The 14,871-nt window shown below is 42.1% G+C and overlaps 1 protein-coding gene across 3 annotated transcripts in view; it reads right to left on the minus strand.

Annotated features, from left to right (window-relative positions):
- The window catches only part of kdm5a (lysine demethylase 5A), a 210,290-nt gene that overhangs the window by 176,580 nt on the left and 18,839 nt on the right, over positions 1 to 14,871 (minus strand). Inside the window, exons 2-5 of one of the 3 annotated variants that reach the window (XM_048549593.2) lie at positions 7,447 to 7,560; positions 7,158 to 7,280; positions 2,934 to 3,104; positions 2,620 to 2,676 (exon numbers count right to left, since the gene is read on the minus strand). In XM_048549593.2, the coding sequence (XP_048405550.1) occupies positions 2,620 to 2,676; positions 2,934 to 3,104; positions 7,158 to 7,184 (255 nt within the window). In that variant the 5' untranslated portion in view covers positions 7,185 to 7,280; positions 7,447 to 7,560. The remainder of the gene's footprint in view (positions 1 to 2,619; positions 2,677 to 2,933; positions 3,105 to 7,157; positions 7,281 to 7,446; positions 7,561 to 14,871) is intronic. The other 2 variants (XM_048549592.2, XM_059652252.1) reach the window with 2 other exon arrangements.

Below are 14,871 nucleotides of genomic sequence, written 5' to 3' on the forward strand. Positions count from 1 at the left end.
TCATAACTTAATTGGTTTTGGAGCAGATTCCTCATTATCGCTGTCCTTTTTTTAATGCAGAAAGCTTGAGACATACAAAAACTACCTCTTAAAGCCAATACTATCATCACAAGCTAACCTATCACTTAATTAACTAACAGTTAATTTAAACTTTACTTTGGGAATTTTGTAATAGATCATGTCTAAATCTTTAAATACAAGCATTTGCTAGTCTCCTGTCAAATCTTTCACTGTACTATTCCATTCCACCATCCATTTTAAAATTTCCCTTCAAATTTCAGACCCTAGTTTCAGAATGAACTATACAGCAATCAAATTTAATGCAAGATTTTATCACATTACTATTCCCCATAGGCTCCTGTATACTTAGTTATTAATTAGCCCTCTGAAATCCATCCCACACAGAATTCGTGCAGATTTGACTAAACCAATCTGGGTAAATTGAAGTTGCCCATTATTATATTATTAGCCACTTTGCACACATCTTGAATTTCTGAATTTATGCTGTGGCCAACATTCCTGGTACGGTTTGGTGACCTGTACACAATCTGTACCATGATTTACCAACCCTTTCTTTTGCTTCTCTCTCCTAATATGAACATCCTTGGATACTCTGCTCCCAAATCATGGTCACCTTGCAAGCATGTCTCTGTAACAGCAGTTGATTCATAGCATTCAAATGAATGATGTAGGTAAACAGCTATTGTATTAAGAATGCATTAAATTCTAGTTTATCATTGTTCTTTATTCCATTTGGTTTTGATGTTTATCCATCTTTTACTCAGCTTCCACTTTTGCTTTGTATTTCCTTTTAACAGTAATGTTTCCCGTCGATTGGAGCTCCCTTCAGATTCACAGTCCGTCCATCTGTCCATCCCGTCCCCATCCCACCCCCACCCTGCCTCCTCCGGATCCAGATATAGCCTCTAAAACAGCACTAATAGACTTTCCCTGCAAGGATGTCACCACAGTCCTGCTAAGATGCAGCCTGTGTGTTATACCCAATACTCTTCTATCAAGTATTCAATCACTCAATTCCCTTAGTTCTCCACTTGATAGCAGATGGGTCTGGAGTCATCGAGATTACCATCTTGGCATACTCCTTATCGTTCTGCTTCCTAGAACATGTCATTTGCTTTCAGGATCTCATCTCCCTTCCTACCAAAGTTACTTGTACCAAAGTGGACCACTACCTTGAACTGTTCACACTCTGCCCAAAAAAGGACTTCATGCTGCTGCTCTGTTACCTCCTTGACCCCGTCACCAGACAGGCAACGAGATTTTAGATTCATTGTCACATGCATATAAATTTACAATTCAGTGTCTTTTTAAACATTATATACAAAGTGTCACCATGTCCCAGCACCTTCTTGAAACACCGAATACAATGCAAGATTTTACCGCAACTGAGTCCATCTTTCTCTTCCACTCATCAGGTTCAGTTACCCAAACAGGTGTCTGTTCTCTTATCCGCAAACATGACAACGCTTGCCTTCTTATTCATCCCCTCCTGTACAGCTGAGCCACCAGTGGCGCCACAAAACCAACTGTGACTGCATTCCACCAAGGACCTAATGCCCTCTCAGATTTCTAAAGCAGAAGATCAATTAGCAAGCAGGATCTTGAAAGGGCTCATACTACCTGCTCCCTTAGAATGCCTCGCAATCACCCATTCACTTTCTACCTCCATGCTCCTAACTGGCTGTGTAACAACCTCTCTGCACATTACATCAACGCAGCTTTCAGCCTTGCTGATGCACTACAGATGGCTCCAACTGCTGTTCAATTTTGGAAACCAAAAGTTCAGCACTTGATGACATTTGCACAGCTTTTGATACATGTGTCCTAATTAACGCAAATATGACATGCGTTCCATGTGCCGAAGTTGCCCTACATGCCTTTACTGCTCTAAAAAGGTAATTGTTTATTTGGTTTTATCAACATTGGTCATATTAAAGCTTACTCATACTGATAAACGTGGCTAATGCTTAACACTACTCATTGCAATGAATCTTTTTAAAAGAAAACGGCTTCTCCAGTAAAACTAATTTGTTATTTATTTGGTCTATGTCTCACTGAGACGTAGTCTCTTGATCATTTACCCTTCACTGCCTTAATCTATCAATCATGTTTTCCTTTCATAATTTGTTCACATGACAATTAATTTTGCCTTTAACCTGGACATGACAACAGAGCACAAAAAATTTAAAACACAAAAAAACAAAAAGTCGCTGGAAAAGCTCTGCAAGTCTGGCAGCATCTGTGAAGAAAAAAATCAGAGTTAATGTTTCAAGTCCAGTGACCCTTCCTCAGAACAGACGGTAGCTAGAAAATTTAAAATTTAAAAACTTGCTTCTGACAATCAAATGTGAAGATAATAGCAATTAACTGTAGGCTGAAGCACAAACGCAGAACACCAAAAGGTAAAGATGAGCAGTGTCTGACATCAACAGAACACAACTGCCAAACCTATGATCATTATACAAACTAAAATCCATTGTGGACACAAGGCATCTGGTCATTTGTTTACTTCTGATAAAGATATTAATCCAATTTCTTACAAGTTGGGGTGGGGGGGAAAGCCGGGGGGGGGGGGGGGATAAGCAGGGGTTCACTTACCTGATTCAAGGTTTTCACTGAGCTAGGAAAGATCTGCACAGAAGAGTTTTCAGCAGTCTACAAAACAAATAAATGGTAGAATTATTAAGAAATGCTGAAAGTCAAGTCAGCCTTGGTTTTTCCAGGAGGAATCAGCTCCCCAAGTGGAAACAAAAATCCCAGCAATTTCATTATCTGTCCTGAAAACAGAAGCAAGCATAGCAGCAAGATGGGGAATGGGAAAAAAAAACACAGGCCAAGGGAAAGAGAAAACTCCATGCAAAGCCATGGTGGTGGAGGGTTTTGAAAGCGCACAAATGAAGTCTCATCCTTACCGAGAGACTGGCTCCTGACTGAAACAATTCATAGGGATAGAGTATTCTCTCGTAGTGAGACCGTAACAGCGAGCCAATGCCCTTTCCTTGTGGGTAACTCATTCGACTGGCTACTTTGGCCCATTTTTTCTCCTTACACAACACTTCAAATCCGCCCTCACTTGCAACCACCTGCAAGAGCAAAGTTCATTTTTTAATGCTTAACCATTCAAGATAAATCTGAAGAAAATTCATTTCCCACTGATTAGTAGTACAGTTCCTCAGCAAATAAAGCGACAAGTTTCCAGACTAGATGCCTGCTTTACATTGAGAAAATAGTTCCCCAGCTCATTCTCCAATCAATTCAATGGCTAAGCTTAAAGTATCAAGCTGCCGGCACTCAAACTCGATACCTGCTAGCTGCATCGTAAGCCAAGTAGGAAGGAAGCTACTGAACAAATTTGAGCAAAAGCAAAAATCTTATTGTAATCGAATTCACAGTAACATTGAACCTACATGGAAAATTAGGTTGTTTGACCCATGCAGCCTACCATTCAATTAAGATTATGGCTGATCTAGTTGTGGCCTTAATTTCATTTTTGTCTGTATTCAATAGCCCTCAACTATCTTATCAAAAAGATAATTTCTTTTTCCCCCCAGGTGGAACTAAAAACCCGGGCCCCAATGCTTTTTCAGGACAAAAAACACATTCCCAACAGTGAGCAAAATAATACTTTCCATCTCCAAAGAGAGACCTTTTTAAAAATAAAACTATGTTCCCCAGTTCTAGCTTCCCTCCCAAGAGGGAGCATCCTCTATCAAACTGATCAAATCCCCTCAAGCTCTTATACATTTCAATAAGATAATTTTTTCACTTAGTCTTCTACAATCCAAGGAACATACACCTAGATTGTTCAACCTTTCCTCAATGAGATAAAGCCCATGAGTTGAGTTAACCTTCTCTAAACTGCTTCCAAATTACCTCCAAATTTTTCTCAAAAATAAGAGCAAAATTGTACACCATATTCCAGATATGGACTTTGCAAAGCACCATGTAGCTGCAGTAACATCTCCTTTCTTTTAAATTCCATTCCCCCAAGTTCTTAATCACTTGCTAAAACTGCATATTAACAGTGATTTGCAAACCAGGGTACCCAAATTTATAACAAAAAAATAGGAACTGCTGGAAAAGCTCAGAAGGTCTGGAAATACCGGTGTAGAGAAATCAAAAGATAATGTGTTGAGTCCAATGACCCTTCCCCAGAACTGATGATAGCTCGGAAAATGTTTTTTAATGCAGGGTTTGGGATGAGTGCAATAGCAGGCGATATGATAACAAGGCCTGGGAATGTGGGGTTAGCAGGTGAGAACATGGGAGAAGCTAAAGCCCTAGAGTTTTCAAATTCGATGTTGAGTCCAGAAGGCTGTGGCGATCTCAAGCAGAAATGAGGTACTGTTCTTCTAGCAGTCCTGAAGAAGGGTCACCGGACCCAAAACATTAACCTGTTTTTTCGCTTCACAGATGCTGCCAGACCTGTGCAGCTTTTCCAGCAATCTGTTTTTGTTGCGGTGCTTCCAGCTTGCGCTGAACTTTGCTAGGCTACCGCAGCAAGCCTGAAACAGGCGTTGGCCAGGAAACAAGGTGGCATGTTGAAGTGGCAAAAGATATTAAAGGATACGAATAAAGGTGTATGCATGGAATTAGGCCACAGATCAGTCATGATCTCATTGAATGGCAGAACAGGCCCAAGGGGCTGAATGACCTACTTCTGTTCCTATGACTAATCAAGGTCAAATGACATTGTGCAAATGGTTACCTTTTGCTTCTCAACACTTTTATACCTTCTGCCAAATTGACCACGCCATCTTCAAATTTTTGGTGGCCACCTGAGTGAAACTGCTCTCACCTAGTTCTGTTCTCCTGTCAGTTTAGCTAAAAGGATATCCTGCAATGACTTTAGTTCCTGCTCCTATATAATTGAGATCTGTTCTCCTCACTTTGTTTCTTACCCATTCCTGATTTTGATTTTAATTTTAATTGTTCTGAGATGACAAGACCTTAGCTACTGGAATTCCCTCTCTACTGTCATATTCTCTACTTCACTTTTCTGCTTTAAGATGATCCTTAAATCCTTAGCAATGATGAAGCTTTTGGTCTTGGTCATGGGCCTCCTGCACTGCCACAATGATGCCACCCGAAGGTTGCAGGAACAGCAACTCATATTCCGCCTGGGAACCCTGCAGCCATATGGTATCAGTGTGGACTTCACCAGTTTCAAAATCTCCCCTTCCCCTACTGCATCCCTAAACCAGCCCAGTTCATCCCCTCCCCCCACTGCACCACACAACCAGCCCAGCTCTTCCCCCCACCCACTGCATCCCAAAACCAGTCCAACCTGTCTCTGCCTCCCTAACCGGTTCTTCCTCTCACCCATCCCTTCCTCCCACCCCAAGCCGCACCCCCAGCTACCTACTAACCTCATCCCACCTCCTTGACCTGTCCGTCTTCCCTGGACTGACCTATCCCCTCCCTACCTACACCCTCTCCACCTATCTTCTTTACTCTCCATCTTTGGTCCGCCTCCCCCTCTCTCCCTATTTATTCCAGTTCCCTCCCCCCAACCCCCTCTCTGATGAAGGGTCTAGGCCCGAAACGTCAGCTTTTGTGCTCCTGAGATGCTGCTTGGCCTGCTGTGTTCATCCAGCCTCACATTTTATTATCTTGGAATCTCCAGCATCTGCAGTTCCCATTATCTATGAAGCTTTTGGTGTCAGTTTTGATAATATTCCTCTTAAAACACCTTGCAGCATTTAATTATGTTAATAGAACTAACTATAAATTGAAATTACCGATTGTGAAAATCATAATGGGATCAGGAAAAGTCAAGAGTTTGGTTTTGCAAAACAAAAAGTTGTATGAAAGTAATTAGCATTTCTGATGTAACTAGCAACGTGCAAAGCATAATCTGTATGTTTCAAATAGGCATTTGACAAGGTGTTGTATCACAAGGTTATTACCAAAAATGGTGTGGGGGCAGGAATGATTAGTGGATTAAGGATTGGTTAGCTGACAGGATACAGTCACAATTAAAGGACTCAAAATTGGCAAGATGCAACAGTAGACAGTCACAGGGAGCAGTTATGGGGCCTCAATTTACAGCAAGACAATCAGACCATCTGTATCAATGACTTGAATGGTTGGTAAATTTGCTGATGACAAAAATGGATAAGAAAGTAAGCTATCAAAATAAGTTAAGAAGTCTTAATGGGTATAGGTAGGTTGTGAGAGTAGTCAAAAATTTGCCACATGTTGAATGAAGTAGCAATAGAAACCCGACCTCTTACGGGAAGAACTAAAAAAATTGGCAAGACGCTATACAGATGATGAGCGCACGTAATCAGACGCAATGTAACTTTGACTTTGATTAGTCATAGGAACAGCAGGTCATTCAGCCTTTGGGCCTGTACTGCCATTCAATGGAGATTATGACTGATCTAGGGCCAAACTCCATACACCTGCCTTTGCCTGGATCCCTTAATATCTTTGCTTAACCAAAAGACCTATCTATAATCAGATTTCTGTTTCAGAGTCAAGATAGCAACAGCAGAAATCCAACTGGACATTTCAAAAACACAGTAAGTGCAGAAAAGATGGATACAGAATTGTGAATTGACATTTTCAAAGACTCGAGGAAAAGACTGGATAGCTAGTTAAGGGTGACAAGCCTCAATTCAAGAAAAGGTGTGATGACAGGCATATTTAAAATGGGTAGATCGTACATGTAAAAAGGTACAATTTACTATAAACACTATCACAAGAGGTCAGAAGGGGAAAAAAAGGTGGTCAGGAGTTTAGTGGGAATAGGGCTACAAACAGAAAGTGGATCCCCTGCAAATGCTTATAGAAGCGAAAACTGTAGCTTGCGACTTGTCATCATTTGCAAGTAATTTAAATCAGCTGGGAACTGGCAAAACAAGACTGGAGGTTGGTGATCAACAAGGAATCGAAGCATGGTTTATGGCCTGGTCTAAAAGTCCATATAGTGCCCTGTCAAGGTTTGGCAACAAACAAGAGAACAGCAACCTGAAATGAAGACACCACAGAGCCAGGGATAGCATTCAGATACATACGAGGCACTTCAACAATAGATTACTGTATTTAACTTTTGTTTTTATTGTTCTCATTATTCAGAAAAATTAGATGAATATAGAGAATTGTTTCTCTAGGAGAGCTGAAGACCTAACCTTACTGAGCGTGTACAAATCCAACATTTTCCTCTCCACATGCGGAATTTTCAGTGTAGATCCCTGCAGTTCCCAGAATTTGGCTATGTGATCTAGAAAGTTCAACTTGACTCGTGTTTGTGCCTGAAAGCATACGACACCTTGATCAGTAAACAATGTTACTACAAGCTCGACAAGAATTCATTTTAGTGCCTTATTAACCCAAAAAACACCTTTGCAAAAAAACGGTTTAAAAATATTAATGAAAAGACAAAACCACAGTATTCAAAAGGTCTATCATTCACTTAACAGAGGAGATGTGTAGTAGTAAGTCTGCTTATCAACTCCTGCTTTCACTTCAACTCCCAGGTGAGTATGAAGGCCCTGTCTTCTCAATCTTGCTTCTTTCCTGAGGGATGGCGACCTTCAGTTTAAAAAAAGAAGTGTTCACCAATCATCTCTCTCAGAAAGCAACCCTACAGTCCTCTGGGACTACAGCATCTATACCTTTTAACAGGAGCCAGTTGAGTGGGAGCACACAAGCCTCTCCTCACCAGTACAATGGATTCAGAGTTGGTTGGCTGACAGGAGGCAGAGAGTGGTTGTAGATGGTAAGTATTCTGCCTGGAGGTCAGTGCTGAGTACTGTCCCACAGGGCTCTGCTCTTGGACCTCTGCTCTTTGTAGTTTTTATAAATGACTTGGATGTGGAGGTTGAGGGGTGGGCTAGTATGTTTGCTGATGACAAGGGTTGGAGGTGCCGTTGATAGTATCAAGGGCTATTGCAGGCTCAGCGAGACTTTGACAGAATGCAGAGATGGGGTGAGAAATGGCAGATGGAGTTCAGCCTGGATAAATGCAAAGTGATGCATTTTGGAAGGTCAAACTTAAATGCTGAATATAGGATTAAAGGCAGGTTTCTCAGCAGTGTGGAGGAACAGCAGGATCTTGGCGTTCAAGTGCATAGCTCCCTCAAAGTTGCCGCCCAAGTGGATAAGGTTGTTAAAGCATATGGTGTTTTGGCTTTCATTAACAGGGGGATCGAGTTTAAGAGCTGCGAGGTTATGCTACAGCTCTACAAAACCCTGGTGAGACCACACTTGGAATATTGTGTCCAGTTCTGGTCACCCCCTATTATAGGAAAGACGTGGAGGCTTTAGAGAGGGTGCAAAGTTTACAAGGATGCTGCCTGAAGTGGAGGGGCTTGTCTTATGAGGAGAGGTTGACCGAGCTCGGACTTTTCTCTCTGAAGAGAAGGAGGAAGAGAGGTGACTTGATCGAGGTGTACAAGGTAATGAGAGGCATAGATAGAGTCGATAGCCAGAGACTTTTCCCCAGGGCATGATTGACTGCCACGAGGGGTCATAGTTTTAAAGGTGTTGGGGGAAGGTATGGAGGAGACGTCAGAGGGAGGTTCTTCACCCAGAGAGTTGAGAGTGCATGGAATACTTTGCCAGTGGTAGTCATGGAAGCAGAGTCATTAGTGACATTTAAGCAACTGCTGGACATGCACATGGACAGCAGCGAATTGAGGGGAGTGTAGGTTAGGTTATTTTATTTTTGGATTAGGGTTATTCCACGGCACAACATCGTGGGCTGAAGGGCCTGTACTGTGCTGTACTTTTCTATGTTCTATGTACAAAGTCTCTTTATCACCAAGCATATGCAACGCTTCCCATGGCAACATATTTATACTAGGCTAGTCACGGACAAGGCTTAACTATTCAAAACAGGGACTTGTAGGAAATCTGGACTCCAGCTATATGACTCACAGGCCAACTGTTCTGTTCGGGGTTGCTGTGAATTTAGACTTCTGGTCTGAGCAGGCAGCCATTTGTTTTGGGGCGGGGGAGATGGTTTCCTGTGCATCTGAAATTAATTATTAACTTTAAACATTTCAGAAGCCATAGTGATCTATTTCACTAACAGCTTTTTAAACTGGACTTTAGGGTAAAACAAGATTTATGCATTATTGACAGATTTTTCTTATGATCCAGTATGGGGACCAATGGGAAGGCAATGACATACAGTGAACTAAGTTAATTCACAGTGCATCTCAAGGTACAGCTGGTGCTCATCTATCACAATGACAGCAAAACCAAACAAAAATAAATAGTTTGTGACTTATGATAAAGTGAACATGATACAAAAGCTGATTCATATTCTATACTACAACTGGAGAACAGCATTCAAACAAGACATTGAATCTGGTCCTATCTTACACTATGTTGAAACATACAATTTCAAATGTAGACACTTCTTTTGGACCACAATCCTTTAATGGTACTGAATTTTGCAGCTACAGTAATTTGAAAATCATTCAGGGGCCAAAAGAAGAGGTCATCACAGGCTCTTTAATCGACAGTATAAGTGTCAGAGACTGCAAGAAATGTAAAAATGACTGCCATGTGATTGCATAATTAATGTTTCCATATAATTATGGTGATTAAGGTAAAGACTTTATGCATCGTGAAAATGCTCCTTTAGGATACATTTTTAATTCTTCTTCTTTGGGGAGGGGGTGAGATGTGATGCAAACAGACTTACTTATATAATATTTCATTATTTGTTCAAGTTGGGTTTCTGGTTTTCCCTGTTGGTAACTGATTACTTTGATATATAGAAAGCCAATTATTAACTTGTATGCATTTCTGTCACCATGGAGATTTCAATTAAAAACAGCTTTTAATCCAAGCTTTAAGATGAACGCCAGTTCTCAATAGACTTTCCTGGATTATTCTCTCACGATAGAGCACAGTAAATAATGGGACCCTCAAGTTTTTGTCATTCTCTAGAGTTCTTAATCTGAAAAGAACCATCCACAGCTGAGACACAAGCTTTTAGTTTCACTGACAATGCTGCAGGTCACACAGCATGCATGGTGAGATAGCAAGCTCCTGCAAGTGTAGATGAACCTTCAGTATCAAAAGTGAAGAGTGGAGGGGGCAGCATTTATGTTTTTTTTGCAGGGTGTGATAGGAGGAGAGTGGAGGGGGAAGGGGAAGAGAATCTGGATCAGAAAAGATGTTGATACTTTCAGAATAAGTAACCAGAATGTGACAATGACAGAACAATAGTGTGTCTAACTGCCAGGCCTGGGAAAAAGCTAAAAGAAAATAGAAAGGGAAGAATGGGAAAATGAAGAATTGAACTTGATATCAAGTCCAAGAGGCTGTAAGGGTGCTTAGTCTGAAGCTGAGCTGTTGATCTTCTAGTTTGCATGGTGATTTACTAGAACACTGAAGCATGCTGAGGACAGACAAGTGGGCATATTCCCATTATCACTGATTTTAATGTTAACTGCAGATGCTGGAGAATCCAAGATAATAAAGTGTGAAGCTGGATGAACACAGCAGGCCAAGCAGCATCTCAGGAGCACAAAAGCTGATGTTGTGGGCGTAGACCCTTCATCAGATGGTCTGATAAAGGGTCTAGGCCTGAAACATCAGCTTTTGTGCTCCTGAGATGCTGCTTGGCCTGCTGTGTTCATCTAGCTTCACACTATTATCTGGGCATATTAAAATGACTGGCAGCATCAATGTTGCTCTCATGTTTGTGCGCAGACTGGAGGTGTTCTACAAAGCCATCATCTAGTTCGAGTTTGATTTCTCCAATGTACAGCAGGCCATGGTTGCAGCAGGGGGTGAATAGAATACAGTACAATCCAGAAGAGTGGAGGAAGTGTAATGAAATGCTACTTCACATGGAAAGCCTGTTTAGGACCTTGAATGGTGGTGGTGTGGCATGCTGTTAGTGGTTGATGAACAGACTGGGGTATGCCCCAGAAGATACTTTAATCCTGGCAAAATGCAGATTGGAAGAGGATGTGTGAGGTAGTGTTCTTCTTGAGTTGTTGGAAATGGTGGAGAATGATCCTTTGAATGCAGAGGCTAGTGGAATGAAAAGTGAGGCCCAATCATCCTGGGTGAGTAATAAGGGACAACAGTAGTGTTTATAAAGTGGAGATTGAACCACACCACCCTCATGAACTTAAAAACAAACACCCCAAGGAGGAGCACCTGTCAAAAGGTGTGAGAAAAGCGGTGTAACTTGCATGTTAACAACACCCAGTTGTTAAATAAAGATCTGACACCCACTTTAAAATAAAAAATAAATTTATCTAACCAATGGCAAACAAGCTAACTCAACCATTAGTGGAATAAATCCTAACTAGTAACAGCTGCAAATTTAAAGACAGTCTAATGGTATGCTCTTCCAGTAAATACAAATCCCACAAGTTAGTCCCTCAAAACTACAGCCAGGTTACATGTCTTCTGGAATATTGTCATCTTCCTTCAGGAATGCATTCTGTCAATTCTTCCATCAGAAATAGGGGTTTTATTCTCCCGAGATGCTGCTTGGCCTGCTATGTTCATCCAGCTTCGCTATCTTGGATTCTCCAGCATCTGGAGTGAACATTATCTCAAATATTAACCAGTTGTGCTATGGTACTTTTGCTATCCAGATAGTTGTTTCCAAGACAGAAGAATCGCTGGGTCTCAGCCACCTCAGATGAGGGCTTTTTTTACTTGTTTTGGTAAACTGGCCCCTGTCAATACCCTTAATGACATGTCACTTTCTTAAAGTGAGGTGTAGAGCTAGATGAACACAGCTGGCCAAGCAACAAGAACACAGCAGGCGAGCTGACATTGCAAGTCTATGCAGAGGAATAGCTCAGTCCAGGGAGGACAGACAGGTCAAGGGGGTGGGGTGAGGTTAGTATGTAGGAGATGGGGGCCTGAGGGGCACACACACAGTGTAAGGTCAGGTTAGGGAGGTCAGGATGAGCTGGGCTGGTTTTGGGATGCAGGGGGGTGAAGATTGATACCATTGGTCTGCAGGATTCCCAAGCAGAATATGTGGGAGGGGGAGTTCAAATGGTTTGCAACTGGGAGGTATAGTTGTTTAGTGCAAACTGAGTAGTGTTCTGCAAAGCAGTTCCAAACCTCAGCTTGTTTCCTTCCCCCCTGCAGGTGTGACCAGCAGTGTGCCACAAGGATCAGTGCTCAGTACATTGCTTTGTCATTTAGATAAACACTTTGGATGTGAATACAGAAGGAAGTCTGCAGATGACAAAATAGATGGTAGTGGGCAGTTGTTAAGATTCTCAGATTACAATAGAGGCAATGGCCCAGTGGTATTATCACTGGGCTGTTAATCCAGAGACTGATAAAGTTCTGGGTACCTGGGATCAAATTAGAATTCAATAAATAGAACATAATAGCACAGTACAGGCCCTTCAGCCCTCAATGTTGTGCTGACCTGTCACACTGATCTCAAGCCCATCTAACTGACACTATTCCATGTATGTCCACATGCTTATCCAATGATGACTTAAATGTACCTAGAGTTGGCAAATCTACTACCATTGCAGGCAAAGCATTGCATTCTGTTACTACTGAGTAAAGAAACTACCTGACATCTGTCCAGTATCTTTCACCCCTCAATTTAAAGCTATGCCCCCTCGTGCTCACCATCCTAGGAAAAAGGCTCTCCCTATCCAACCCTCTGATTATTTTATATGTTTCAATTAAATCACCTCTCAACCTTCTTCTCTAATGAAAACAGCCTCAGTCACTCAGCCTTTCTTCGTAAGGCCTTCCCTCCATACAGGCAACATCCTAGTATATCTCTTCTGCACCCTTTCCAAAGCTTCCACATCCTTCTTATAATACGGTGACCAGAACTGTACATAATACTCCAAGTGTGGCCACACCAGATTTTTGCAGCTTCACCATAACCTCTTGGTTCCAGTACTCAATCCCTCTTAAAAGCTAAACACTATGCCTTCTCAACAGCCCTGTCAACCTGGGTGGCAACTTTCAAGGATCTACATACATAGACACCAAGATCTCTCTGCTCATCTACACTACTAAGAATCTTACCATTAGCCCTGTACTTCGCCTTCTGGTTACTCCTACCAAAGTGCATCACCTCACACTTGTCTGCATTAAACTCCATTTGCCACCTCTCAGCCCAGCTCTGCAGCTTATCTAAGTCTCTCTGCAACCTACAGCATCCTTTGTCACTATCCACAACTCCAACCTTAGTGTCATCTGCAAATTTACTAACATCCTTCCAAGCCCTCATCCAGGTCATTTATAAAAAAGTGACAAACAGCAGTGGACCCAACACCGACCCTTGTAGTACACCACCACTAACTGGTCTCCGGGATGAACATTTCCTGTCAACCACCACCCTGTCTTCTTTCAACAAGCCAATTTCTGATCCAAACTGCTATATCTCCCACAATTCCATTCCTCCACATTTTGTGGAGTAGCCTATTGTGGGGAACCTTATCGAACACTTGCTGAAATCCATATACACCACAACCGGTTTACTCTCATCTACCTGTTTGGTCACCTTCTCAAAGAACTAAGGTTTGAGAGGCACGACATTCCCTTCACAAAACCATGCTGACTATCTCTAATCAAATTATTCTTTTCTAGATGATTATCAATCCTATCCCTTACAACCTTAAACACTTTACCAACAACTGAGGTAAGGCTCACTGGTCTATAATTGCCAGGGTTGTCTCTACTCCCCTTCTTGAAGAGGGGAACCACATTTGCTATCCTCCAGTCATCTGGCACTATTCCTGTAGACAATGACGAGTTAAAGATCAGTGCCAAAGGCTCAGCAATCTCCTCCCTGGCTTCCCAGAGGAAGCTAGGATAAATCCCATCCGGCTCAGGGGACTTAGCTATCTTCACCCTCTAGGATTTCAATACCTCTTCCTTGTGAACCTCAATCCCACTTAGTCTAGTAGCCTGTATCTCAGTATTCTCCTTGAGAACATTGACAGTATTCACTCTAGAAAGTGACAAAAAAATTCATTTAGCACCTCCCCTATCTCATCTGACTCCACACAACTTCCCACTACTATCCTTGATTGGGCCTAATCTTACTTTCATCATTCTTTTATTCCTTAAATACTGATAGAAAGCCTTAGGGTTTACCTTGATCCTATCTGCCAACAACTTATGTCTCCTCCTGGCTCTGAGCTCTCTTTAGGTCTTTCCTGGCTACCCATAGCCCTCAAGTGCCCTAACTGAGCCTTCACATCTCATCCTAACATAAGCCTTCTTCTTGAAGAATTTCACGTCCTTTGTAAACCATTGCTCCCATACTCTACAGCGTCCTCCCTGCCTGACAGGTACATACTTATCTAGGACACTGGATTTTTTCCTTGAAAAAGCTCCATGTTTCTACTGTGCCCATCCCCTGCAGTTTCCTTCCCCATCCTATGCTTCCTAAATCTTGCCAATCTCATCGTAATTGCTTTTCCCCCAGCTATAACTCTTGCCCAGTGGTATACACCTATCCCTTTCTGTCACTAAAGTGACCATAACAGAATTGTGATTGCTATCACCAAAGTGCTCACCTACTTCCAAATCTAACACGGTCAGGCTCATTTCCCAGTACCAATCTAATGTGGCTTTGCCCCTTGTTGGCCTATCTACTACTGTCAGGAAGCCCTCCTGCGCACACTGGACAAAAACTGACCCATCTATAGTACTCAAACTATAGTGTTCCCAGTCAATATTTGGACAGTTGAAGTCCCCCAAGACAACTACCCTGTCTCTCACTCCTATCAAGAATCATCTTTGCTATCCTTTCCTGGAACTATTCGGAGGCCTATAGAAAACTCCCAACAGGGTGACCTCTCCTTTCCTGTTTCTGACCTCAGCCCATACTACCTCAGTTGACTAGTCCCCAAACATCCTTTCTGCAAC

This window comes from Stegostoma tigrinum, chromosome 18 (assembly GCF_030684315.1).
Source record: "Stegostoma tigrinum isolate sSteTig4 chromosome 18, sSteTig4.hap1, whole genome shotgun sequence".
NCBI lineage: Eukaryota > Metazoa > Chordata > Chondrichthyes > Orectolobiformes > Stegostomatidae > Stegostoma > Stegostoma tigrinum.